The sequence below is a fragment of the Diabrotica virgifera genome, chromosome 4 (genome assembly GCF_917563875.1).
Source record: "Diabrotica virgifera virgifera chromosome 4, PGI_DIABVI_V3a".
Taxonomy (NCBI): Eukaryota; Metazoa; Arthropoda; class Insecta; order Coleoptera; family Chrysomelidae; genus Diabrotica; species Diabrotica virgifera.
The window spans coordinates 252,283,538-252,309,737 of record NC_065446.1 but is presented as its reverse complement, the minus strand read 5'-3'; the positions used below and the strand labels follow the sequence as shown (position 1 = coordinate 252,309,737).

The following is a 26,200-nucleotide window of genomic DNA, read 5'->3' as shown; positions in this document are numbered from 1 at the left end:
CTGGTAATCGCCTTGCAGCGAAACCAAAAACAAAAAAGAAGAAGAAGAAAATCATCAAAACGTCAAAGTAAAATTATCGTCAAATTTTTAATCATGTGGTGATGTGGTCATAATATACGTTCTAAACATTCAAAATTCAAGTAGTACTCACATTTACATACATTCTTAGTTTAAAAATGGTACTTAGTACATGGAGAACAACACATAAAATTCTTTCAAGACACATTTGCAAAACAAGACGGAAGCAAACAACTGCAGGAGTTCTAGGTTAGATGAACTAGTTTTTTATGTTGACTGTTTTTAACAACTAAAAACAAATGCAGGGGAACAAATGTTACATAAACTTTATGTTCATTGCTCATATCTACATAATTCTCTTAATTTGCTTTTGTTATCGATTTCCTGAGTGGAAATAAAAAAACGTCAAGTATTTTTAGATAAAATATCAATAGTTTTAGAACCCTATTTACATAATTCGTTTGGTTTTTAGTCATTGGCGATGAGATACTCAAAGGACAAACGGAAGACACCAACTCTAGGTACCTGTCAAAGGAAATTTACAAATCAGGAGTACAAGTCAAAAAGGTTTGATACAGAATTTTACTTTGTACCTTTATATAGGCAGTTGATGCTTACAGATCTCGGTTATAGGTGATATCGTAGAAGATGTTTCAAGGGAAGTCAAGGAGTTTTCCAATTCTTTCGATTATGTCATCACTACAGGGGGAATCGGACCTACACATGATGATATTACATTTGAAGGTTAGTTCTGTTATTTTCAAAAAATGTAAGCTCTATGAACCTGAAATGTATAGGGTCACCTAGGGTTAGTGTGACGTGAAAATATGCAAATTTGATTTTAAAATAAAAAAAGAATGTGTGTACTTTGTACGCACGTAAGAAGTTATACTTCTATTATATGATTTAAACGAAATTAATATACTTTTTATTTATATTTTGTTTAAATATTAAACTAATTTATACTTACTACTTCTCAAACATTTTTATTAGAACAGTGCCAAAAATTAAAATAATAAAAGAATAAAACACACACAAACACATTAAACAAGCCACAAATGATGTCTGAACATTAATTGTCGAAAATTTTTTTAACTAAATACGTATTTTCTGAAAATACAATTATATAATAAATATACTTACAATCATAAAATGTATTAAAAAAAACAAAAAAGAAAGTTTCTATTGGGACTCGAACCACCGCTGATAAGAGCGGTTGGTATTGGAATTCATTCGCCTTCTCTGCTTAGCCACGGACACTATGTGTCATTATTTACGAAGATCGACCAACTAAACGGATTAAACTTGTGATATTTTGATATTTTGAAAATTGATCAAATTATTTTAATTTTGAATTGAAATGATTTAGAATTGAAAAAATACAACAAAACATAGAGTAAAAAAACAATATATTAGGTGAATATTGATAGAAATTTTGATGGTAATCAAATTATATAAATAAAAGTATTACATCCTATTTATTTTGGCAGATCAAATAGGTAGGTTTATACCCATGATACATTAACAATTATTATGTACCTGTTGCTTTTAAAAACTATTTAAAAGTCACTACAATATTATAAACTTTTTTGTTTCTGTCCTCACAACAATAAAACTAATATATTATACATTTGTTTACCTTTACCTTTACCTCCAAACCACAGCTGCCATATCGGATAATTTTTGACATGTCATTTGAACATCCAATCAGAACAAAGTTATAATGCGCATGCGCCGGGCTGATAAGTTTTAACATATAAAAAAATCACCCTCTATCGCCGGTAAAGAAGTATAACTTCAAAAAAATATATATTTGTTTTTAATTGAACGGTTTCAGATTTTTAATGAAGACTTTCTGGTTAATTGTAACAATCATTGCACAGTGAATAGGCATGTTGCATTTTTAAAATTCCTTCTACATTATGTTTTATTTAAGAGGGCAAGGTGTTACACTATCCATTCATTATGGGGTTACTGTGACTAGGATTAGGGATAGTGTGACAACTAGCTTTTTTGCCATTTAAAAGCACCTAGGATTGAGTGTGCCTTGGTGTGACAAAGAAAGACATTACAAAAATATTGTAATAATTTTTGGCATTTAAAAATTCGACAATTTAAAAAAAAAAAGGGAAATTTCTTATTTAAAACACCAATTTTTTTTTATTAAACGTAGGTATTTTATTGAGCACCTTTTCTTATTTTACAAATTCAGTAACATCTAACATTCAAAAACATCAACTTTTCCATTAAAAGTATACCGAATTCTTTCACCATTAAGGAATAATATCGGATCAATTAATATTCCTATAATCTGAGACATTCTAATAAATGAACTGTCTTTTTCATTAACAACAAAACTCTTTTTTATCCTTATCAATACTTCTTAATCGGTTTTTTTGTTTGTGAGACCTGTTTGTAAACACACGTTTTATAATTTACGGTCGATTTAAACAAATTATCGCTAAATAAAAGCCTTTTAATAGTTAAGTTTTACTAGTGCAGTGACATAAAATACCAAGAACAGCAACTGTGAGTAAATTTTTAATATTAACTGCATCCAGACGATTTTTGTTAGGCTGATTGAAGTTAGATATCAGATACACAAGACTGAAAAAGTAATTAGCTAGTAAAAACTCGCCTAGCGAAATAAAGAATTTTTAACAACAAAAGGCAGGGTCGGCCTGGGAAAAATGTTTTGGACAATAATTATATTTAACAAAATAACTTAGCAAATTTGAATATTTTAAATAAAATGTCACAACCAACATTTACAAATCAATCTTCATCCACCAACACTCACCCAGATAATAATTTAAATAATATGAATACCTCCAACACATCTTATGCAAGCACTGTCTCAAAAAATATCTACAAGTATCCTAACAAAGACCAGGCACTTATCTTCGGCTCCATTCAGGGAGCAAAACTTCAAGATTATCTTCTCCAATTGGGACCTCTGGTAAAACCAATAAACATAATTTTCTGTAGCAGAATTTCACACAACAGAATATGTGTTTATCTAACCAATAAATCACTGGTTGATGAGTTTTTAACTAATCATGGTCAAATTGTTGTCAATAATGAAGTCATCAAAGCAAGACGTCTAATTTCACCAGCAGACAGACTAGTATTATCGAATGTAAGCCCAACGATCCCACACGAAACTCTTGTAACCTTACTGGAAAATATTGGATTAAAATTAGTTTCTCCAATAAACTTTCTTAGAATAGGTGCATCAAATCCAGAATACCAACACATACTCAGCTTCAGAAGACAGGTGTATATCGCTCCTTCCCCAGATATTACCATACCCGAATTCTTAGAAATAACACATGATAATCTATCATATCATATCTTTTTAGCCCTAGACAGTCAACGCTGCTTCACCTGCAAATTATCGGGTCATGTTGCATCCCAATGCCCTTCGGGCAATATTAACCCACATTCCCAACAATCATCACAACCCACACATAATGTTCCAATCTCGTCAATATCTCAACCGGATGAAACATCTAATGACTTAAATTCCCACTCAATAAATAATATTCTACCCGAAAGTTCCTCAGTAGTAGAAAATTGTGCAAACGTCGCCAATACTGCTTTGATCACATCCAATCTGGTAACAAATCCAGATCACACTGCTCAATCTGAAAATATCCCAACCTCGGACAAAACTACTAAGTCAACAACTTCATCCGCAACAAAACGAACAGCTGAAGATATGACCCCAGCCACTCCAGAAGAACAAATGCCACCCAATACTTCTACCTTCTCTCTTCCCCAAACAGTCGTTCAGAAAAACAAAAAACCCAAATCTAATACATCAGATCCAGAAATAGAACTTACTGAATCTATTATAAACTATATCGACTCTCATTCTCCTCACTTCATAATCAACAGCCATCAGCTTAAACAGCTCCTAGAAAATACATACGGATCGAGGGATGTTCTTAGCATTGCGGAAGACTTCACAGAAGATATTCCAAAACTAATAGATATGTTAGAAGAACTACATCCTCACGCAAACACTAAGAAACTAAAAACTCGTGTCACAAGGCTAAAAAAGAAATTACTAAAGCAATCCCAAGATTTAAGTGATACCCAATCTGATATCTCAAATACATCTCAAGATACCCAATAAATACATTCGAGTCATTACTCCAGTGGAACTTAAATGGGTACTATACCCGTTTAAATATGCTACAGCATATCATAGCCCTCCATTCTCTGGACATATTGTGTCTACAAGAAACTCACTTCCGAGACGAAAATGTCCACAAAATGAGGGGATACAATGAATTCGTTAAAAACCGAAATGTACAAGTTGCGAGTGGCGGCGTAGCCATTTACGTCTCAAAGAATCTACAAGCAACACAAATTAGAATAAATACAAACCTAGAAGCGATAGCCGTAAAAATTAAAGCACAACTAAATTACACCATCTGCAACATATACATTCCTCCTGACCATTATTTAATTGAGGATGAACTGGAGTCTCTAGTTAATCAACTTCCAACTCCTTTCATTCTTCTAGGAGATTTTAATGCCCACAATTACTCCTGGGGTTCTCAAAAAACAGACAGAAGGGGACGAATTCTATCAAACATATTCAACACCATGAACATAAGTTTACTGAATGATGGCAGCAATACTAGATTCAATATAGCTACTGGCAATTCTTCTTGCATCGATCTTTCATTATGTAGCCCAACTATTAGTCCTTACCTTGAATGGAGAGTTATGGATGACTTACTAGGCAGTGACCACTTTCCTATAAAATTAACGAATTCAATTATAAAAGACAAAATATCAAACGGAGATAGTATCCATCAGAAATGGAAAATAAAGAAAGCCGACTGGAGCTCTTTCTCAAAAACCATTGAGAATAACATATACAAAATTAATGAGTGGAAGGACGCAAATACAGCAGTAACTCAACTTAACGAAATAATCATAAAAGCCGCTGAATTTTCAATAGGAAAAACAAAATATATCAAGAAATTTAAACCTGTGCCTTGGTGGAATGACGAATGTGCCGAAGCAATACAAAACAGCAAATCTGCTCTAAATAGATGTAGGAGGGAGAAAACCGCAACAAGTATAATTGAATACAAAAAACATAGGGCAAAAGCAAGATATATTACCAACAAAAGTAAAAAAGAGTCATGGAAGAAGTTTGTAGGAAGCATAAACAGAAACACTACAATATCATCGGCATGGAGGAAGATACAAGGTATTTATGGAAACAAAACTTACCATGTCATTAAAGCATTAGATTATGACGGCAAACGAATAAACCAAACAAAAGAAATAGGTGAAGCATTCGCAGACTATTATCATAAGCTTTCCATAAACAGAAATATAACTAATGATAACATTGCCCTCCCTACGGAATTCAAAGAGCTGGCAAACCTTAATTCTCTAAACAAGCCACTGACAAAAGAAGAAATGGAGGAATCTCTCTCATCACTAAAAGACAGTTCTTCTGGTCCCGATGACATCCCTCCAGTTTTTCTAAAAAATCTCCCAGAAAAGGCGAAACAAATCCTGCTTAATATCTTTAATCACATGTGGAATAATAGTGACTTCCCCTTAATCTGGAAGAAAGCAACAATCATCCCCATACTTAAATCTAACAAATCTTCACTCTTGCCTGAATCTTAGAGGCCAATCTCCCTAACCTGCTCCATGAGTAAATTGCTAGAAAAAATAATCAACAAGAGACTAATATGGTTTTTGGAAACTCACAAATTATTAATTCTCGAACAATCCGGATTTCGACCATCTAGAAGCACACTTGATAACATTATTGACCTAGAAAGTCATATTCACGAAGCATTTGCTACTAAAGATAAATGTCTAGCAATTTATTTTGACATTAATAAAGCCTTTGATTCTACATGCCATAAAATCATCCTAAATAAACTACATCACTGGGGATTGAAAGGCAATATAATAAATTTCATACGCAATTTTTTATCTCAAAGAGAATTCCAAGTCCGAATTTCTGGAACAATATCATCAACCAAGAAACAATTAAACGGCACACCACAAGGATCAATTCTCAGCCCAACTTTATTTTTAATTGCTATGAATGATGTCTTAAAAGATTTAAAGAAACCAGTTGTAGCCAGACTTTACGCAGATGACATGATCGTGTTTATCAAGGGAAGATGTCTTAGCACCATGGCTCAAAGCCTTCAGCAATGCATAACATCCTTCGAACGTTGGTCTATAATGTCTGGGTACAATTTCTCCCCAAACAAAACAAATTGCATATTATTCTCAAAAAGAAACATACCAGAGCAGCATCGACCATCAATATTCCTATACAACCAGAAACTAAGCTATACTCCACACATAAATTTTCTGGGCATGATATTCGACGAACGTCTGTCGTGGAAAAATCATATTAAAACACTAACTCTTTCTTGTCAAAAGGGCTTAAATTTATTAAGATGCTTAGCAAACAAGTCTTGGGGATCTGATGGTCTAATGCTGCTAAAAATATACAGAAGCCTTATTCGATCGAAAATTGATTATGGATGTATTGCATACACATCTGCTCGTCCTTCAATATTAAAATGCTTAGATACTATACACAACACCGCAATAAGAATAATTCTAGGGGCTTACAGGACAACGCCTGTAGAAAGCCTATACTGCGAACTGGGCGAACCAGCTCTATCTTTCAGACGACAAATTCTTAGTTTATCCTATGCCTCCAGAATAGCATCAATACCATCAATTCCTGCTCGCAAAAACACGTTCTGTAATCGTTTCAAATCAACTTTTCAACATAGCACCTCTCCACCACCCTTTTATATTAGAATTCACCGGTATATATCAACGTTAAATCTCCAAAATTTCCCCAGAACGTGGTTAATGAATGAACACAGCATTCCTCCATGGATTATCAGAACCCCACATGTAAACACCCAATTGACGAAATATAATAAATACGATACCAATCCACGTCTTATATATCAAAATTATAAACAAATAGTCGCAAAATATAAAAATTATACCCACTTATTCACTGATTCGTCCAAGTCTTCCCAAGGTGTAGGAGCAGCAGTATACATAAACAATGAAACCAAATATTTATTTAAGCTTCCCAGCTCCTACAGCATCTTAAATGGTGAACTTTATGCCATATTACAAGCGTTGAAGCACATTTCCAATGCACAAACCAAACACTCCTTAATAATATCTGACTCACTCAATTCATTGAGACTCATACAACAAACCTTTACGAAAAATCCAATAGTCATATTAATCAAAGAAATATTACACAGTCTGCATCAAACAGACTCAAAAATAGTTTTTCTATGGGTTCCCTCTCATTCTGGAATCGAGGGAAATGAAAACGCTGATCGTTGGGCTTACACAGCTGCGCAATTACCAACATTGGCAGAACAATCAATTCCAGCCGCAGATACAAAACAATTACTAAAATCAATGACTCTCAATTTATGGAGTGAAAAATGGAAAACATCCACGAGCAAGTTAAGAGACGTTAAAGAAGATACTGGTCCATGGAATCCACATACAACCAACAGATCGAACCAAGTCATCTTATCTCGTCTTCGGTTAGGACACTGTAAACTTACTCATGAGCATCTCATTACACATACCGAAGCACCAAAATGCAGAAGATGTAATATACCAGTATCAGTAAAACATGTGCTAACAGAATGTGATGAATTCGCCGCTTACAAACAATCTATATCTGGTTATTCAAATAATATGAAAGACACTCTTAACCTGCAAACCGACTGTAAACCTCTTTTCCAATTCCTTAATAAATGTAACCTAGTAAGTAAGATTTAATTGTACACAATTTCATACTTTTGTAAACTTATTAATTGTATTCTCGTTACCCCGCTGATGACCTTCGTGGTTAATGCGGTTATTTCTAAAAAAAAAAAAAAAACTTCTTAATCCTACCACTTCTATTTCATCTTTAGTGTCATCAAAGTTTCAATTACACACACATACCTAAAGCAGTTCTACCAGGCTTCCCACCCATGAAAGTTGCAACTATAAAAGAGCCTTGTTTAATATCTTCATCATTTATAGGTTTTAGTGTCGCAGTTTTCTTTAAGAATTCCTCTTCTGCTTCGTCACTTTCCCCTAAAGACATATCTTCTATCTCCTCATCACTATCTGATCTTTCTTAAACCTTTTCTTGATTGTTTTTGGACAGTTTTTCTGTTTTCCTTTAATGGACTCAGCCTTTTTGTGTTTAAAGAACTGATAATGTATTCTTCTTTTGTTATTATTTCTGCAGTATCAATTCTTCGTTTAACTTTCTTTTTTATGCTAGTTGGAACTATCTTTTCCAGAAACATATGCTCAAACACTTTCTCTGGTGTTTCTTGCCCAACAGGAAGTTCGGTGATTTGACACTCTTGTAATGGACTGGAGGATTGGCCAGTGAGTTGATGCTCTTTTAATAGAGTGATAGGTGATGGACCAGCGATCCCTTGCTCTTCTGATGAATGGTTGCAAGTTACTGTCAACCATAACCTGATCAAACTAAGGTAGTAAGTTGTGATAGTGTCACATGTCACACTATACCCAAGTTTCACTGTCACAGAAACCCCACAGTGTGAAAATATATGGGATTACTAAAAAAATAATAGATAAAGACAATTAGGCCTTTAAAATAAGTTTAAACGTTTAAAATAAGTTATGCAATACTATGCAGAGAAAAAATCATAATTAAATACAAATAATTTTGAAGAAATCCAAAATTTGGACTAATATATCAGAATTTCCAATTCGAATTATAATACATACATAAATAAATACTATGATTTTAACCTAAAAAACAGAAGGGACTGAAACAATTTTTTTTAAATAATCTGTTGAAATGCAATAGAAGTGTAATATAACATCATATGTAATATAAAAGCACAATATAAATTAGTATTTAACGTTGTCACACTAACCCTAGGTGACCCTATTAGTTTTATATTTCTATATACACAACAGCGCTACAGGCCTTGTGTAGGTACCCTACTTCCAAAAACTTGGTTATTTTCCTCTTTCAGTATTGTTTTAACATTTCAGTTCTCTAGTGTTTGCATAATGTGACCAAGCCATCTAGCTCTTTGGGCTCATATTTTGCCGTAATTATTGGTTTTCCATACATCCTCATTATTTCTTTATTTGTCTGTCTCCTCCAAATATTCTCTGCCATCTCTATTACTTCGAATATGGCATATGGATGCCTCAGAAGTCAAACGGTGTAAGTCACATTCTCCCTAAAAATTACTTATGAGATATATCACATATTATATATAATAATATTATTATTTCCTTGTTTGTATTTATGAATATATTACCAATATTATAATAAATAAAGACGGTTTATTTGTTTTTAGTAACTACTTGTATTTCTGCAACTACTTTGAAAAACATCTTAGTATCTCATTTTAAACACTTATTGACTTACACCGATTGGCTTCTGAGGCATCGATATATAACTGTCAGTCTGATTAGTGTCTCATACACTCACTTAGCTGTTCTTGACACCAGTGGCGTCGGGCCGGGGGGGCACGGGGGGCACGTGCCCCCCCAACATTATGCAAAAAAAGAAAAAAATAATATAAATTATCTTTAAATTACGTATATGTATACACTAAAAGTTACGAATGAATAACTAATATAGATCCCCCGTTAGTCTATTTTTCTGTATGCATCTAATTTGATTCTGTGTGTGTAAAGTATGCGCGTGTTACAACTAAATTTACAAGTGCCGGTGAGCCGACTCTGGCCGGTTGCGCCCGAGCTGGAGCAGCCGATCGAATGCACCCGAGCCCAGCCGACGCCTGGCGGAGGGATATCATACCAGCTCAGTGCGCGTGTGTTGTGTTGTGTAGGTGGTCGCCACGTTTTATTCGTTCAATAAGCTTATTGTTACTAGCTGAGCTGCTATTGTTTGTGTAATTTTTGCGGATGTTCGTTTGTTATCATGTCTAAGAAACAGTCCTCTGTACTAACATTCTTTAAAAAACTTGGAAATTCAAGTGAAAGTGTAAATGAAGATAGACATTTAGCGGGAAGTAGCACTGGAGGTAGCGTTGGTGATGAATCGCCATCTTGTTTACGCCCAGATCGTGATGCTACATTCCAGGGCGAAAGTAGAGATCCTTCATTGGGAGTACAAAGTGCAGATATTGCAAAAGGAGCATTTCAGCCTGTTGATTGTTTTAAGGTAAGCAAGATTCAATCCAAATCGAGGCAGTTCAAAGAATCCTGGTACAGTGAATTTAATTGGGTCGAATATAGCCCCATTACAGACGCTGCATTTTGTTACCCATGCCGACTATTTTGTCAACATAAGTCTCGTCGCGGGGAGGAGTCATTCACTAAACTGGGCATGAACAATTGGAAGAAAGCTTTGGAAAAATTCAGGAAACATGAGAAGAGTGAAATGCATCAAAAATCTAAACAGTTTCTCAATGAGTATAGAAAAGCAGGAAGCACGGTAGCAGATTCGTTGTCCTCGGCACATACTAAAATGGTTGAGATGAATAGGAGGTATTTAAAATTCATAATTGAAAACATCCTATTCCTTGGAAAACAGAATCTTGCCTTAAGAGGACATGATGAGAGTACTGCTTCATTTAACAGGGGGAACTTTATAGAACTGCTAGAACTGAGATCTACTGAAATGGAGGAAGGAATCCAAACATTAATGAAATCCCCAGTCCATTCATACAAAAGTGCCCAGGTACAAAATGAGATAATAGATTGCATAAAAAGTGAAATGCTTCAACAAATTGTCCAAGAGGTGAGTGAGGCTTTGGCCTACTCAATTATTTGTGATGAAACTACGGATATTTCAACCCGTGAACAGCTTAGCATTTGCATTCGATACATTACTAAAATAGATGGACACATTAAAATCAATGAAAGGTTTTTGGGCTTCGTTGATGTGTCAGACACTACTGGTGAAAATTTACATCACACTATTAAACAGTATCTGCAGCAGTTGGGTATAAGCTTAAATAAAATGCACGGCCAGGCATATGATGGAGCTAGTAACATGAGCGGCAAATTCAAAGGTGTTGTCTCAAGGTTCCAAGAAGAAGAGCCTAAAGCTTTGTACACACACTGCCATGCCCACTTGCTTGATCTGGCTGTTCAGAGATTTTGTGAAGAAATAAGACAGCTTCGGAATTGCTTATCCATAGTAAATAACCTGTATAACTTAATTAATGCATCAGCTAACAGGTTTTCAATATTTGAATCAATATGTAAGCAAAGCGGAGAAACAAAAATGAAAAGACTGGTGAGCTTGTCTCGAACTAGATGGACAGTTCGACACAAAGCAATCCATGTAATTCTAGAGCAGCTCCCTGAAGTGTACGAAACTTTGGAAGTTATTGCAAACGATGTATCAAATCGTAAAATTGCAGCCGAAGCTGATGGTCTAGCCAAACAAATCAGCACATTTGAATTTGTATTCAGTTTAAAACTATTGCACAGCGTTTTGAGTCAGACTGATATACTCTCCAAAGAACTGCAGAGTGAATCTCTTGACATTTCTAAGGTTTTTGCAAAAGTTGAATCAGTCATTGACTGTTTAAAACTGGACAGAAATGATGATGGCTTTATTCAGATGTGGAATGAGTCAGAAGAACAGTGTAACAAATATGGTATGAAAGGTTTGTCAGTTGAAAGGCCTTCACTACCACGCAAACGGAAGATTCCGAAAAAACTTGAAGCTAGTAGTAGCTCTTCAGATGCTGCATTTCATCAATCACCTGAACAGATGTTCAAGACTGACATTTACTTTGCTGCTTTAGACACAGTAATTGTAAACTTGCAATCTCGTTTTTCCAAGAACGATTATGATAAAATCAACTGCATTGCCCAGTTACTATTTAATTGGACCGAAATTGACAACAACGCTGTTATGGCAATCCAAAAGTTTTATAACTTGTCTTTAAGTTTCTCTGCACATCTTAAGTTTTTTCACTGTTATGCAAAGAACAATTTTGTCAAAACAGACAAAGCAACCACAAGAGTAACGTTCCAAGAGTTGGCTGATTTTTTTATTGAGAATGATCTTCAAGCCAGTGCACCAGATGTTTGGCAGCTACTAGAAATATCACTTTCGTGGCCAATCACAACAGCAAGCGCAGAAAGATCGTTTTCTACACTACGAAGGCTAAAGACATTTCTTCGAAGCACCATGACAGAAGACCGCTTAAGTGGGCTTGCCCTGATGTCTATTGAGCAAGAATTGACGTCTGAATACATGAAAGATAAAAAACTAGATCTGTTAGTTGACAGATTTTCAAATCTAGCCGATAGGAGGCTAATGCTTCATTAGAACTAACGAAAATTGGTTCGTTGAAAACCATTACTGTAGTTCTGTTCACCTTAAAACTTTGTCTTGTACACAAATTTGTTTTTGTGTTATAAATGTCCATGCAGTTATGTCTAGAATAGAATAAACTTGTATATTTTGAAATTGAGTCTTTTTACAATCCATCAATATAGTAAAAATTGATTAAAACCAATGTTTAACAAAAATACACATATACTTTACTTTAGTTCTTAAGTGGTAGTTTTCAAAAAAGTTTCCACGGGACCACCACTCCCCCCCCCCCCGTAGACCCCGTGCCCCCCCAAATTATTAGGTCACGCTACGCCTATGCTTGACACATTTTTTGCTCTCAGTATATTGAATATAATGACCTTATCACTGTACTCTCCTTTATTAATCTTTTGTCTGCCTCTTTTCCTGTGTTAATTATGGTTACTCCTTCAAAGTGTTTAAATTCTGACACTTTCTCAAACCTATAGACAGCCTCTGCTCCTTTCATCTTGATAGACCTAATTGCTATGATTTGTTATGTCTCCTCTAATTTCCATATATTGCGCATTTTTGGTTTATTGTTAGTCCATATCTTTTCGCTTCTTCTCACTGATATCACCACATCATCCACATAAGCTATGCACTGTTCCTACCTATTAAAAATAGTCATGTTTGTGCTCATATTTGATCTTCTTACAATTTGTTCTAATACTAGGTTGAATAAATTCATCGATAGCGATCGGTTGATAAAACCTTTGTTTTAAACCTCTATTCACTCTGAAGTGTCTTGAAAAGCTTTCTTCCATTGTTACCCTATTTCTTGCGTTCCAGACCATCATTGTCACTAGCTTTATCAGGTTTTCTAGTGTTTCTAATGTTTTAATGTTTTAAGTCAATAAATAACATAATGTAATCGTAAGTTATGTTCACAGTGTTCATAAGTTATGTTTAATTAAGGTAAATATTGATCTGTGCATATTTTTTGATAGTTACAACTTTTGTCTAGCCGTAGCAAAAGCTTTCAATGAAGAGTTAATTCTAGATCCAACCCTGAAGGAATTGGTCCTAAAGTTTTACAAAAGTAATGACATAAATATTCCTGGAATGAAAATGGCTTATGTGAGTATATTTTGAGTAATGATTATCTATATAAGAAGGTAGTTCAACATTAACGTAGCCTAATTAAGAAAGCAGACAATATTGTTGTTGTGTGTCTTATTTATTAGTCAACATAGCAGTGTGTTAACATAATTCGTGGTGTGCAAGTACTTGGAAGGGAAACGAGAAACGACCGTACGCGAGTCGCGGAGAAATATTGTAACTATCTTAAATAATTCATATTGTCAATTGAAATTGTCAAATTGACGTATATTTCATACCTTCTGTCATTGAAGCAGAAAAATTATATATTGCTCAACAATATTGATATGATATGCAATTATTATATAAAGGTAAATTAAATTAATTGTATTTTGCTTGCAGTACTGCATTTTAATAACTAATTTTATTTACTACATACAATTGTTTACGTTTGCATAACATAACCTGCATCTTATTTTTTCTTCTTATTATTTTTTTGGACTATGGCCTTGACAATTATCCAGCAACCAGGACTAATGTAATTGGCCAATAAAATTAAAAGTGCGAATAAAAGTACAGAGCGTAGAAATAGAGGTCGCTTTGCCGAACTTGCACGGTCCCAATACAATCTATTCAATAATAATAACACTTAATTAAGTCCTGTTGTCTTAATATTTTCTCGGTAGCCCGGTTGTTATTATTTTCTTAAGCAAGCTCAGTTAAAAAAATGAAAGTTCTTCATGCCATAGAAGTCGAGATATTGCAATTTTTTCCAGAGCACTTCAATTTGAATTTCTGCACGTTCTCTTTGGTCTTCCACATCTTTCCTTAGCAGCTTTGATTGTTCCTTCATGTCAGTCATAATAATATATTATAGTTGAACCAGAAAACTAAAACTCAGAGGGACTTTATGTCCCTCTGAATTGAATATTAATGATTCTCTTAGTTCTCTTGTTTAGGTATACTTGAAATTTCTGTTGCATTGAAGCACAATAAAATTAATAAACATTTTATATACTCAGGCGATGGCATTAGATTATAGGCATAGTAGATTAAATATCTACCATCTGCTGATCTGCTGTGCTACATAATTTTTGTTAGTACACCGGTACGCTCAGTACTCAGAGATAAAGAGTATAGGTTCTTTAAAATTTTGGTATATATTAAAAATATATTGAATCATGGGCGCCATGAACTATATTATTAAATATTCATATACACATCGTAATTCAGATATAAGCTGTGAGAAAATTTACGGTTTTCAAATGGGAACCAGTAGGGTAATAAGCCAAACTTCCATTATATCGGGGTGTGTCCAATAAATACGGTTTTATAAAATCGAATATATAAATAAAAAATAAAGGGTGAAACGATCGTATCTTTGGCACCATTTCAGCACAATGCATTATTAAATTTTTTATAAATATTCTGTATATTTAGAGTGCTTATTACAATACAACCAAATCTTTTTTAGATTCCTCAGTCTGCAAAGCTCAACTTTAAATCAAATATCACTCCAGAACCTCTGGTCTATCCAAATATTTCAGTTAGAAACGTATACATATTTCCTGGAATACCTGAATTAATGATGAAGACATTTAGTTCCGTAAAAGCAACAATATTTCAATCCAAAGAACAGTTTTTCACAAAATGTTTGTACCTGAAAAGTAAAGAATCTGACGTTGTGCAGATATTGAACAAAGTGGTACTAGAATTTCCTGATGTGCAGTTTGGATCATATCCTAAATTATTTAATAGGTAAGGTGTTTTTGATACTTATATAAATATAGATTTAGACAGTAGAGTTTTGGTTCAGTGGCGTTTCTAAATAGTAAACTTATTGTTTTTGTAAATTGTATAAAGTATAAAGCATCCCAAACCCTTTTTTCAGTGCGTCACAGATTATCGAATTCTCTCTAATGCATTACAGTTGTGACAGAAAATAACGTATCTCTTTGATTATTATACATTGAACTTATAAAATTATGTATTTCTGGGCGGGTATTTGCATATTAAACCGACTTATACTTATAGATAATTGGCAGGGGCGTGCGGCCCATGGAAGCAAGGAAAGCATTGCTTCCCTTGGTGGGTGCTTCCCAAATTCGTGGTGTAAATATTCAGTAGTAATAAAAATACTTTAAGGAATATTTTGTTTATAATTTCTTTTACTTTTTAGTCAGTACCAGGTTAAGTTAACGGTGGAGTCAGTTAGTGAGAAAAACACAAAAATGGCTTATGAAACACTAGTGAAACTACTTCCTAAGGAATCTATAGTAGATAATAATGACGTAGATGAAAAGTAACCATCAGTGAATACTTTCTGATTTTATTTATTTGTAACATTTTAAATCATAAGGAAAAACATCAAAAATAAAATTAAGGCACACCTTATATCTATCTATATATTTTCCCAAAACTTCCAAGATTGTACACCAATATATATGTAACCAAAATCTATAGAAAACCAACTCACACCAAGAGATTTTAATTTAAGAGAGTGGAATTCAGACACTGATTTTTCCGTAGCGGCAATATCCATAAATGTCTTACGTGTACATTATTATATCTGCCAATGTTGAGGGTACCACACCAATTGATATAACTGGATCAGCTTTAGGATTTGCAACCTTTCCACAATGTGACAGCCAGTCAACAGAAAGCTTAGGTACAATAACTAATCCCAGTCATTTTTAGAGTGCTTGTACAAATGCTCACTTGTCACTTGCCTCTTTTGTCTGGGATATACAGTGATGAGCGCGCTAATAACCGGCAAAATAACGCAAAAGATGGAAAACATACAACGTTGTGAGATAAAAAAAATTAAACTAGTAGAGGTAGGAGATTTAGCGATAATTATTTTTTAAGCTAATTATTTCATTTCTCATATTGGGACCCTGCAAGTTCGGAAAAACGACACCTGGTTTCATAGCTCGGCAAAATTTTTCGCACTTTTAATTATATTGGCCAATCATATTGGTCCTGGTTACTGGACAATTGTCAAGGCCATAGCCCAAAAAAATTATAAGAAGAAAAAGTAATATTAAGGTTATACAGGGTGTTTCATTGGGAAACGGAAATACTTTAATGGTGAGTAGAGGTCACCGAGCCGGTTTTAGATATAGTACATGTTTTGCCCTACCGACTTTTATGACCGAGTTACAGGGTGTTTTATCGATTTTGCCCATTTCTTTCCTAAGCCATAACTTTAGAACCACCCTGTATATTTTTTGATATTTGGTACACATATGCCTCATTAAAAACCCAAACCATCGACATACTAACCATAAGAAAATCCAGGTCCGGATTAACAAAAAATTATAAAGCAATTGTTGACCTTAAAACAACACCCTGTATATTGAAATTTTGAAAATCTGTTTGCATATTTGAAAAGAGCACAAAAAAGTAAGTTTAATGGTTCGCTTCAATTTTTCGGCCAGACAATTTTATGACTTTCATTTTGAAATTATATTGAATTTTTTAAGAACTTTGACAGTAAAAAGCAGATATTATTAACTTTTAGTTATAAATTATTAAAGTTAATGAATAAATACTCATTTTAAAAATAATCAATACTCATTTACCACATATTGGAACGACCCAATTACTAATGACAAGAAAAATCCAGGTCCGGATTAAGAAAAAAAATATAAAGTAATTGTGACCTTGAAACAACACCCTCTATATTGAAATTTTGAAAATTTGTTTGTGTATTTTAAAAGAGCATAAAAAACTGCGTTAAAAGGTGCATGTCAAATTTTTTCGCAGATAATTTAATTACGACAGTTTTGAAATCATATTGATTAATACTGTCAAGGTCACAAGAAGCTACCAGAAAAATGAAGAACAATCCCAGTGTACTTAGAAAATCGATTCGAAATATTTTAAAACGAACAAGGAAATGCATCGAACAAAATGGCGGACATTTTGAGCATCTGTTATAGTTCAAATATTTTTAATTTATATTGAATTGTAACAAATTTTTGTCTTATCAGATATAGAAGTTTTTTTAATTCTTTACTAAATCATTAAAATATCCCATTTCTCGCAATTCTAATTTTTAATGATGTGCATATAGCTACAAATCCAGAGAATATATGAAGTCAGCGTAGTAAATAAGTATTAAGTATTTTTAAAATAAGTATTGATTCATTAACATTAAATTATTATTAAAAGTTAACAATACCTGGTTTTAATCTTATAGAGTTCTTTAAAATTTCAATATAATCTAATTGATGTAATTAAATCAACGGCGAAAAAATTAAAATAAGCCTTTAATCACAGTTTTTCATGCTCTTTTAAAATGCGCAGACAAATTTTTAAAATTTCAATATACAGGGTGTTGGTTCAAGGTCACAATTACTTTGTATTTTTTTCTTAATCCGGACCTGCATTTTTCTTGCTATTAGTAATTGGGTCGTTCCAATGTGGTAAATAAGTATTGATTATTTTTAAAATGAGTATTTATTCATTAACTTTAATAATTTATAACTAAAAGTTAATAATATTTGCTTTTTAATGTCAAAGTTCTTAAAAAATTCAATATAATTTCAAAATTAAAGTCATAAAATTGTCTGGCCGAAAAATTGAAGCGAACCATTAAACTTACTTTTTTGTGCTCTTTTCAAATATGCAAACAGATTTTCAAAATATCAATATACAGGGTGTTGTTTTAAGGTCACAATTACTTTACAATTTTTTGTTAATCCGGACCTGGATTTTTCTTATGGTTAGTATGTCGGTCGTTTGGGTTTTGAATGGGACATATGTGTACCAAATATCAAAAAAATATACAGGGTGGTTCTAAAGTTATGGCTTAGGAAATAAATGGGCAATATCGATAAAACACCCTGTAACTCGGTTATAAAAGTCGGTAGGGCAAAAAATGTACTATATCTAGAACCGGCTCGGGGACCTCTATTCACCATTAAAGTATTTCCGTTTCCCAATGAAACACCCTGTATTATTAAAAGGTAAACAATTGTAGGTAGTAAATAAAATTAATTATTAAAATGCACTGCTACAAGCAAAATACAATTAATTAAATTTACCTTTTATTAATTGCATATATCAATATTGTGGAGCAACATATAATTTTTGTTCTTCATTGACAGTGGATATGAAATATACGTCAATTTGACAATTTAAATTGACAATGAATTATTTAAGAAAGTTGCAAGATTTCTCCGCTATTCGCGCACGATCGTTTCTCGTATACCCTCCAAGTACTTGCACATTGCGAATACGAGGTTACATCTAAATTTACATTTACATAAAGTCGGAAAAATGAAAGATTACCCATGAACTATCACATCAATCACTTATTTTGTATTTGCTGTCTTTTTCTATAACAAACGTTTGTTATTTTTAGAAAAAGACAGCAAATAGGACTTTTCATTCACAGTCATTTCTTTCGAGCTTTTGTCATGTGTCAAATAATATTAATACATCTACGTCATACGTCTTTGGTTTGCATCATTGGTATATATCATAGCCACCTTTACTTTACAAGCCATGAAGAGAAAAAGGCAACGCTGCAATTGATGACGTCGGTAGTCTGACTTTCGGACTACCGCTTTCGAAACTACGATTTTAAAGTACAAATTCTGGTAAAATTTATAGTATTTTTTGAGTCGAACAAAAACATATTATTAATTAGAAGTTTGTATAAAATAATATTAAAAGTAATTCCTTGTAAGTAACGTTTATTATACAAAAAAAAAAACCAATAACAAGAATATAAACGGGATTCATTTTTTTCGAATCCTAAGAAAACTAATAAGTATTTTTCAAAAATTTAAACGCAGAATGAAAGATTACGTTAGGACCGAGGGCCGAAAGTCCCTGAAAACTTCTATGTTTATTTTAATAAGTTACAGGGGTGAATAACTAAGAAAATTTAGTGTGATTTTTAGTTTCAAATATGTCATTAAAAAAACTTTTTATTCATTTTAAGGGACTTTCGGCCCTCGGTAATAAAGTAATCTTTCATTCTGCGTTTAAATTTTTCAAAAATACTTATTAGTTTTCTCAGGATTCGAAAAAAATGATTACATTTAAAATACAGGCGTCAAAATTTTGCATTTTGTTCCTTTCCACTTAAAGTTTGTCGCACTTATTTAGAAACACCCCGAATTGATAAAGAACAAATCTAGTTGTTAAACATAAGCGAATTAATAAAAAAAAAACAGAATGTTAAGAAAACCAGAGTCTATAGTTGGGTTTTAATTTCAGTATTTTATAAATGCCCGGTACACCATAAAAATTTAACTGGTTAGCAACAATATTATTACAGCGGTATTGTAAAAGAATTAGGCTATCCCAGATAGCACAAGTACGTTTTATGGACATCCAATGGACGTACATCTGTGTACATTGGAACGTCCAATGGACGTCCCGCTAAGGTACAATGGACATCCGATGGACGTCCAACGAACGTCCAGAGTTCACAAAAAATTGGACGTCCATTGAACGTCCGCTACAAACGTACAGTGTACGTTGTTGAAGTTTTCAGTGTACATTTTATGTACATTCAATGTACATCTGATGTACATTCAATGTACGTCTTATGGACATTTTTGTAGGGCGCTTTTCAGAAAGCAATCTAGTGTCCATAATTTTTTGAATACATACAGGAAATAGTTCCTATAATACTAAACTTATACTTTAAAATATTACACAAAATACCTTTTTTATTTCTCTTTATTATAACTTTATTATGTATACTTTATTATAGGAACTTCATTAATGCACGACTGCACTTGCACGATAAACAGCAAACACAAAGATATCACAGGATGTATTATATTGCATGTAATAACTTAATAAAGACAAAATTCAGATAATGGCGCCCTATGATGCATGCACATTAAAAGAGGTTTATTTCTGTTCTGTTCCTTCCAAACATTATTTCTTAGAACTTAGAGTCAGTACGGTTGTATATTGCAAGCGGGTTTGCCATTCTGTGAATTATCATAAATAAATCCTCCTTCAGTATTCCACAACAATTACAGCGATAATACCCTAAAAGTACCTGCCTAGTACTACCTTTTACGACCGATAGCGTGAAGATCGACAACGTTGTCAAGAAGATTCTCATTTAGTTTGGCGGGAAATTTAACAGTTATTTAACAAACTGCACATTTAAGATTTAAATTGGTAGTGTCTAATTATTGTAAGTTCTATAATTACCGATGCGCGATGTAGCTCCGTTATTCTGAAAAAGTTTACCATCGTTTTATCATCATCTGATATTATATAGGTTTAATTAAAATAATTTTAGTGGTTCAGTGTTTTAATTCGATGATGAAAAAATATGACTACATTTATTAGAAGCTTCTTGTATTCTACTAATAATATTGCTTTGATTAAAACAAGAAGCTATATATAATTACTCATAATAATAGTCGCATTTTGTGTAAAATCTCCATGGACCACAAATGGATGTCCAATGTACGTTGAAATCAAACGTCCAATGGACGTCGCGTAATGGACGTACATAGTACGTCCAGTTTTGGTCCATGGACGTTTGGACTTTAAATGTACGTTATACGGACGTCCATCGGACGTTGTGTACTATATGGGATAACATTAAAAAAATCACTTAAATCTGCCAACAGGTTTAGGAAAATAAGACATTAAAAATGACAAAATTTTTAAAACCAATAACAAGAATATAAACGGGATTCATTTTTTTCGAATCCTAAGAAAACTAATAAGTATTTTTCAAAAATTTAAACGCAGAATGAAAGATTACGTTAGGACCGAGGGCCGAAAGTCCCTGAAAACTTCTATGTTTATTTTAATAAGTTACAGGGGTGAAAAACTAAGAAAATTTAGTGTGATTTTTAGTTTCAAATATGTCATTAAAAAAACTTTTTATTCATTTTAAGGGACTTTCGGCCCTCGGTAATAAAGTAATCTTTCATTCTGCGTTTAAATTTTTCAAAAATACTTATTAGTTTTCTCAGGATTCGAAAAAAATGATTACATTTAAAATACAGGCGTCAAAATTTTGCATTTTGTTCCTTTCCACTTAAAGTTTGTCGCACTTATTTAGAAACACCCCGAATTGATAAAGAACAAATCTAGTTGTTAAACATAAGCGAATTAATAAAAAAAAAACAGAATGTTAAGAAAACCAGAGTCTATAGTTGGGTTTTAATTTCAGTATTTTATAAATGCCCGGTACACCATAAAAATTTAACTGGTTAGCAACAATATTATTACAGCGGTATTGTAAAAGAATTAGGCTATCCCAGATAGCACAAGTACGTTTTATGGACATCCAATGGACGTACATCTGTGTACATTGGAACGTCCAATGGACGTCCCGCTAAGGTACAATGGACATCCGATGGACGTCCAACGAACGTCCAGAGTTCACAAAAAATTGGACGTCCATTGAACGTCCGCTACAAACGTACAGTGTACGTTGTTGAAGTTTTCAGTGTACATTTTATGTACATTCAATGTACATCTGATGTACATTCAATGTACGTCTTATGGACATTTTTGTAGGGCGCTTTTCAGAAAGCAATCTAGTGTCCATAATTTTTTGAATACATACAGGAAATAGTTCCTATAATACTAAACTTATACTTTAAAATATTACACAAAATACCTTTTTTATTTCTCTTTATTATAACTTTATTATGTATACTTTATTATAGGAACTTCATTAATGCACGACTGCACTTGCACGATAAACAGCAAACACAAAGATATCACAGGATGTATTATATTGCATGTAATAACTTAATAAAGACAAAATTCAGATAATGGCGCCCTATGATGCATGCACATTAAAAGAGGTTTATTTCTGTTCTGTTCCTTCCAAACATTATTTCTTAGAACTTAGAGTCAGTACGGTTGTATATTGCAAGCGGGTTTGCCATTCTGTGAATTATCATAAATAAATCCTCCTTCAGTATTCCACAACAATTACAGCGATAATACCCTAAAAGTACCTGCCTAGTACTACCTTTTACGACCGATAGCGTGAAGATCGACAACGTTGTCAAGAAGATTCTCATTTAGTTTGGCGGGAAATTTAACAGTTATTTAACAAACTGCACATTTAAGATTTAAATTGGTAGTGTCTAATTATTGTAAGTTCTATAATTACCGATGCGCGATGTAGCTCCGTTATTCTGAAAAAGTTTACCATCGTTTTATCATCATCTGATATTATATAGGTTTAATTAAAATAATTTTAGTGGTTCAGTGTTTTAATTCGATGATGAAAAAATATGACTACATTTATTAGAAGCTTCTTGTATTCTACTAATAATATTGCTTTGATTAAAACAAGAAGCTATATATAATTACTCATAATAATAGTCGCATTTTGTGTAAAATCTCCATGGACCACAAATGGATGTCCAATGTACGTTGAAATCAAACGTCCAATGGACGTCGCGTAATGGACGTACATAGTACGTCCAGTTTTGGTCCATGGACGTTTGGACTTTAAATGTACGTTATACGGACGTCCATCGGACGTTGTGTACTATATGGGATAACATTAAAAAAATCACTTAAATCTGCCAACAGGTTTAGGAAAATAAGACATTAAAAATGACAAAATTTTTAAGTGGACGGATTTCTATATGCATGGAAGTTTATATAAAAATATATTATATTGAACTAAAATCATCTTAATAACATACCTTTTAATGTTCTTTATAATTTGGAGCACGAATTATTGTAAAATATTTCAGTTTCTCTGTAAATACAGTGAAAATTGTTTAAAAACAAATGAGAACTGTCAGAATTAATCGGTCTACCAATAGATGTTGCCAAATTTCAACTTCATGGCTTGTTAAGTAAAGGTGGCTATGCATACAGGGTGAGGCAGATAACTGGCCTATTAGAAATATCTCGAGAACTAAAACTAAAGGCAACAGAACCATGAAAATTGGAATGCAGGGGTTTTAAAGGATGATCTATTAAATGAAAATATTTTCATCTCTTTGCAACTTCCGGTTATACCGGACGTTGCTTATAACTTCGTTTTTTTAAATGGGACACCCTGTATATTTTTACATTTTTGGATTCTCTTCGATGTCGTCTTTCTTAAAATATGAAGTTTTGTAATGTTATACAGGGTATTTTAAAAGATAATTACGTTTTTTTATTAATTTCGTAGCAACAGTCAACCCTGTAGAATTGTAGTAGTTTAACAACTGAAACTCTACTTACGTTCAAATGATTTTTAATATAGTCTACTATTGTTAAGAATCATTAGTATAGCTAAATTTTTAATTTTAGTATACAGGGTTGGTCGAAACTCGGAATGAGTATTTTCTGAGTTTTCTTAAATGGAACACCCTGTATTTTAGTATTGTAATGAAATGATATTTTATGGTACTTTTTTATTTCTTAAGCATTCTCTATACCTAACTGCTTTAATTTGTGCTTAATTGTTAATCGTACCAACAATCTTAACTACGTAGGTATTTTGATAGCTAAACCATTATTGGTAATTTTAAGGATCAGTCTGGATTAATATGTATTTATTTCTGAAAAATTATTTGTGATTGAATATTTTCACGGCCAACCTAATAAAATTTTACGTATTTTTTGTTGCAATTAATGTTTAGCTTGAATCACCAATAACTCACAAATTAAAGCAGTTAGGTATAGGGAATACTTATAAAATAAAAAAGTACTATGAAATATCATTTCATTACAATACTAAAATACAGGGTGTTCTATTTAAGAAAACTCAGAAAATATTCATTCCGAGTTTCGACCAGCCCTGTATACTAAAATTTCATAATTAGTTATACTAATGATTCTTAACAAAAATAGACTATATTAAAAATCACTTGAACGTAATCAGAGTTTTTAATGTCAAACTATTACAATTATACAGGGTGTGAATGTTGCTACGAAATTAATAAAAAAACGTAAATATCTTTTAAAATACCCTGTATAATATTACAAAATCTCATGTTTTAAGAAAGAAGATATTGAGGAGAATCCAAAAATGTAAAAATATACAGGGTGTCCCATTTAAAAAAACGAAGTTATAAGCAACTTCCGGTATAACCGGAAGTTGCAAAGAGATGAAAATATTTTCATTTAATAGATCATCCTTCAAAACCCCTTTATTCCAATTTTCATGATTCTGTTGCCTTTAGTTCTCGAGATATTTCTAATAGGCCAGTTATCTGCCTCACCCTATATATCAACATTATATCAATAACGTATGACGTAGATATATTAATATTACATGACACATGACAGAAGCTCGAAACAAATGACAATAGATGAAAAGCCCTGTACAAAACAAGTGATTGATGTGATCGTTCATGGGTAATCTTCCATTTTTCCGACTGTACGTAATAGGGCTTTTCATCGATTGTCATTTGTTTCGAGCTTCTGTCATGTGTCACATAATATTAATATATCTACGTCATACGTCTTTGGTTTGTATCATTGGTATATAGCAATAACGTACGACGTAGATATATTAATATTATGTGACACATGACAGAAGCTCGAAACAAATGACTGTGAATGAAAAGCCCTATTCTCTAAGTTTTTAAAATTATACACAACTTTAAATAAATAAGGAATAAATAAGACTGTGTGTAAGTCACCCCAGGTGTGTCTGTGACACCTACTCCGTGTCTTGAACGAACGACAACAACTGTCTACTCGATTTAGTATTAGGATAACAGAAATGCCAGGAGGTGGTTTGCAATAGTTTGCATGTGGATTGTTTTGCTTTTGATCAAGCCTGAATCGTCAGACACGCCCACCATAACTAATCAAATTTTTAAGATGATGAAAAACTAGAACTGTAAAAATGTTATTGAAAATATTAGTTAATAATAATGCTATTGTATGATAATAACGTAGTAATTATATTTTAAATAATTTGTATAAATATGATATTAAAATAATTCAATCAAGTATTTCTTTATTCTTGTTACTAGCGCCATCTTCTAACACAAAGTTTCGCGATATATTTCTTCTGGACTGTTGCCAAGCATATGATGTTTACTGCCGGCGTGTATTAATAAACATATTAATTCCAGGCAGTAGTTATTTATTAAAATATACAAATAGGCAAAAATACACCAGTAATATACATTATACTAGATTTTTATCCCTTCTGATTTTGATAAAATTTATAATATGTAATATATAGTTTCTCTTAGAAACTGCAAATATTTTGTGAGATTGGCAACAATGTGTGGAGAATTGTCCTTATAATTTACAGCTTTGCCGGCATTGTTACAGTTTCCTTCTTCAGCAGTTTGGCTCCTTCAATATACAACACATAGATGGCACAAAAGTAAGGTGAAATATTTTGACTTATATACTTTATTATAATTATTATTTAATATTAAATTTAATTATCATATAAAAATATGAGATGTTTACAACTAAAATTTGAAATAACTACCATGCCGGATAATGATGAAAAAATAATAAACTTGGGATTACAGTATCTGTACACTTTCAACAAAACTTTGAGATTTTGACGACAGGTGGCAACGGCAGTATTATTAAAATTCCTTTACTATTTAGCTATTTATCTAAAATACCAATAAACTGTTTAAAATATATTTATTACGTTGAAATGATATAATAGTTCTTATTAAATACTCATATTGTAAATAAAATACTTCCAGTTTTAAATATTTTTGTTGGCGTGTACAAAGTATAGGAGTACTGACGCTGTTCATGGATCAACAATTCGACTATCCTTACGCGTTTCTGCTATCCTGATCCTAGAGCCTGTAG

The 26,200-nt window shown here is 32.7% G+C and overlaps 1 protein-coding gene across 1 annotated transcript; it reads left to right on the top strand.

The window, feature by feature from the left end:
* Positions 1 to 51: 51 nt before the first annotated feature.
* LOC114326185 (FAD synthase) lies at positions 52 to 15,832 on the top strand. The gene is made up of 6 exons (XM_028274449.2): positions 52 to 267; positions 491 to 585; positions 639 to 762; positions 13,365 to 13,477; positions 14,913 to 15,196; positions 15,618 to 15,832. Exons 1-6 carry the CDS (start codon positions 177 to 179, stop codon positions 15,742 to 15,744), a joined length of 834 nt encoding a protein of 277 aa, XP_028130250.1. The 5' UTR covers positions 52 to 176; the 3' UTR covers positions 15,745 to 15,832.
* The last annotated feature ends 10,368 nt before the right edge of the window (positions 15,833 to 26,200 follow it).

Coding starts and splice junctions, on each gene's coding strand:
- LOC114326185 (XM_028274449.2), top strand. CDS start 177: ATGGTACTTAGTACATGGAGAACAACACATAAAATTCTTTCAAGACAC. Junction 268..490: donor AACAACTGCAGGAGTTCTAG/GTTAGATGAACT, acceptor TTTGGTTTTTAG/TCATTGGCGATGAGATACTC. Junction 13,478..14,912: donor CTGGAATGAAAATGGCTTAT/GTGAGTATATTT, acceptor AATCTTTTTTAG/ATTCCTCAGTCTGCAAAGCT.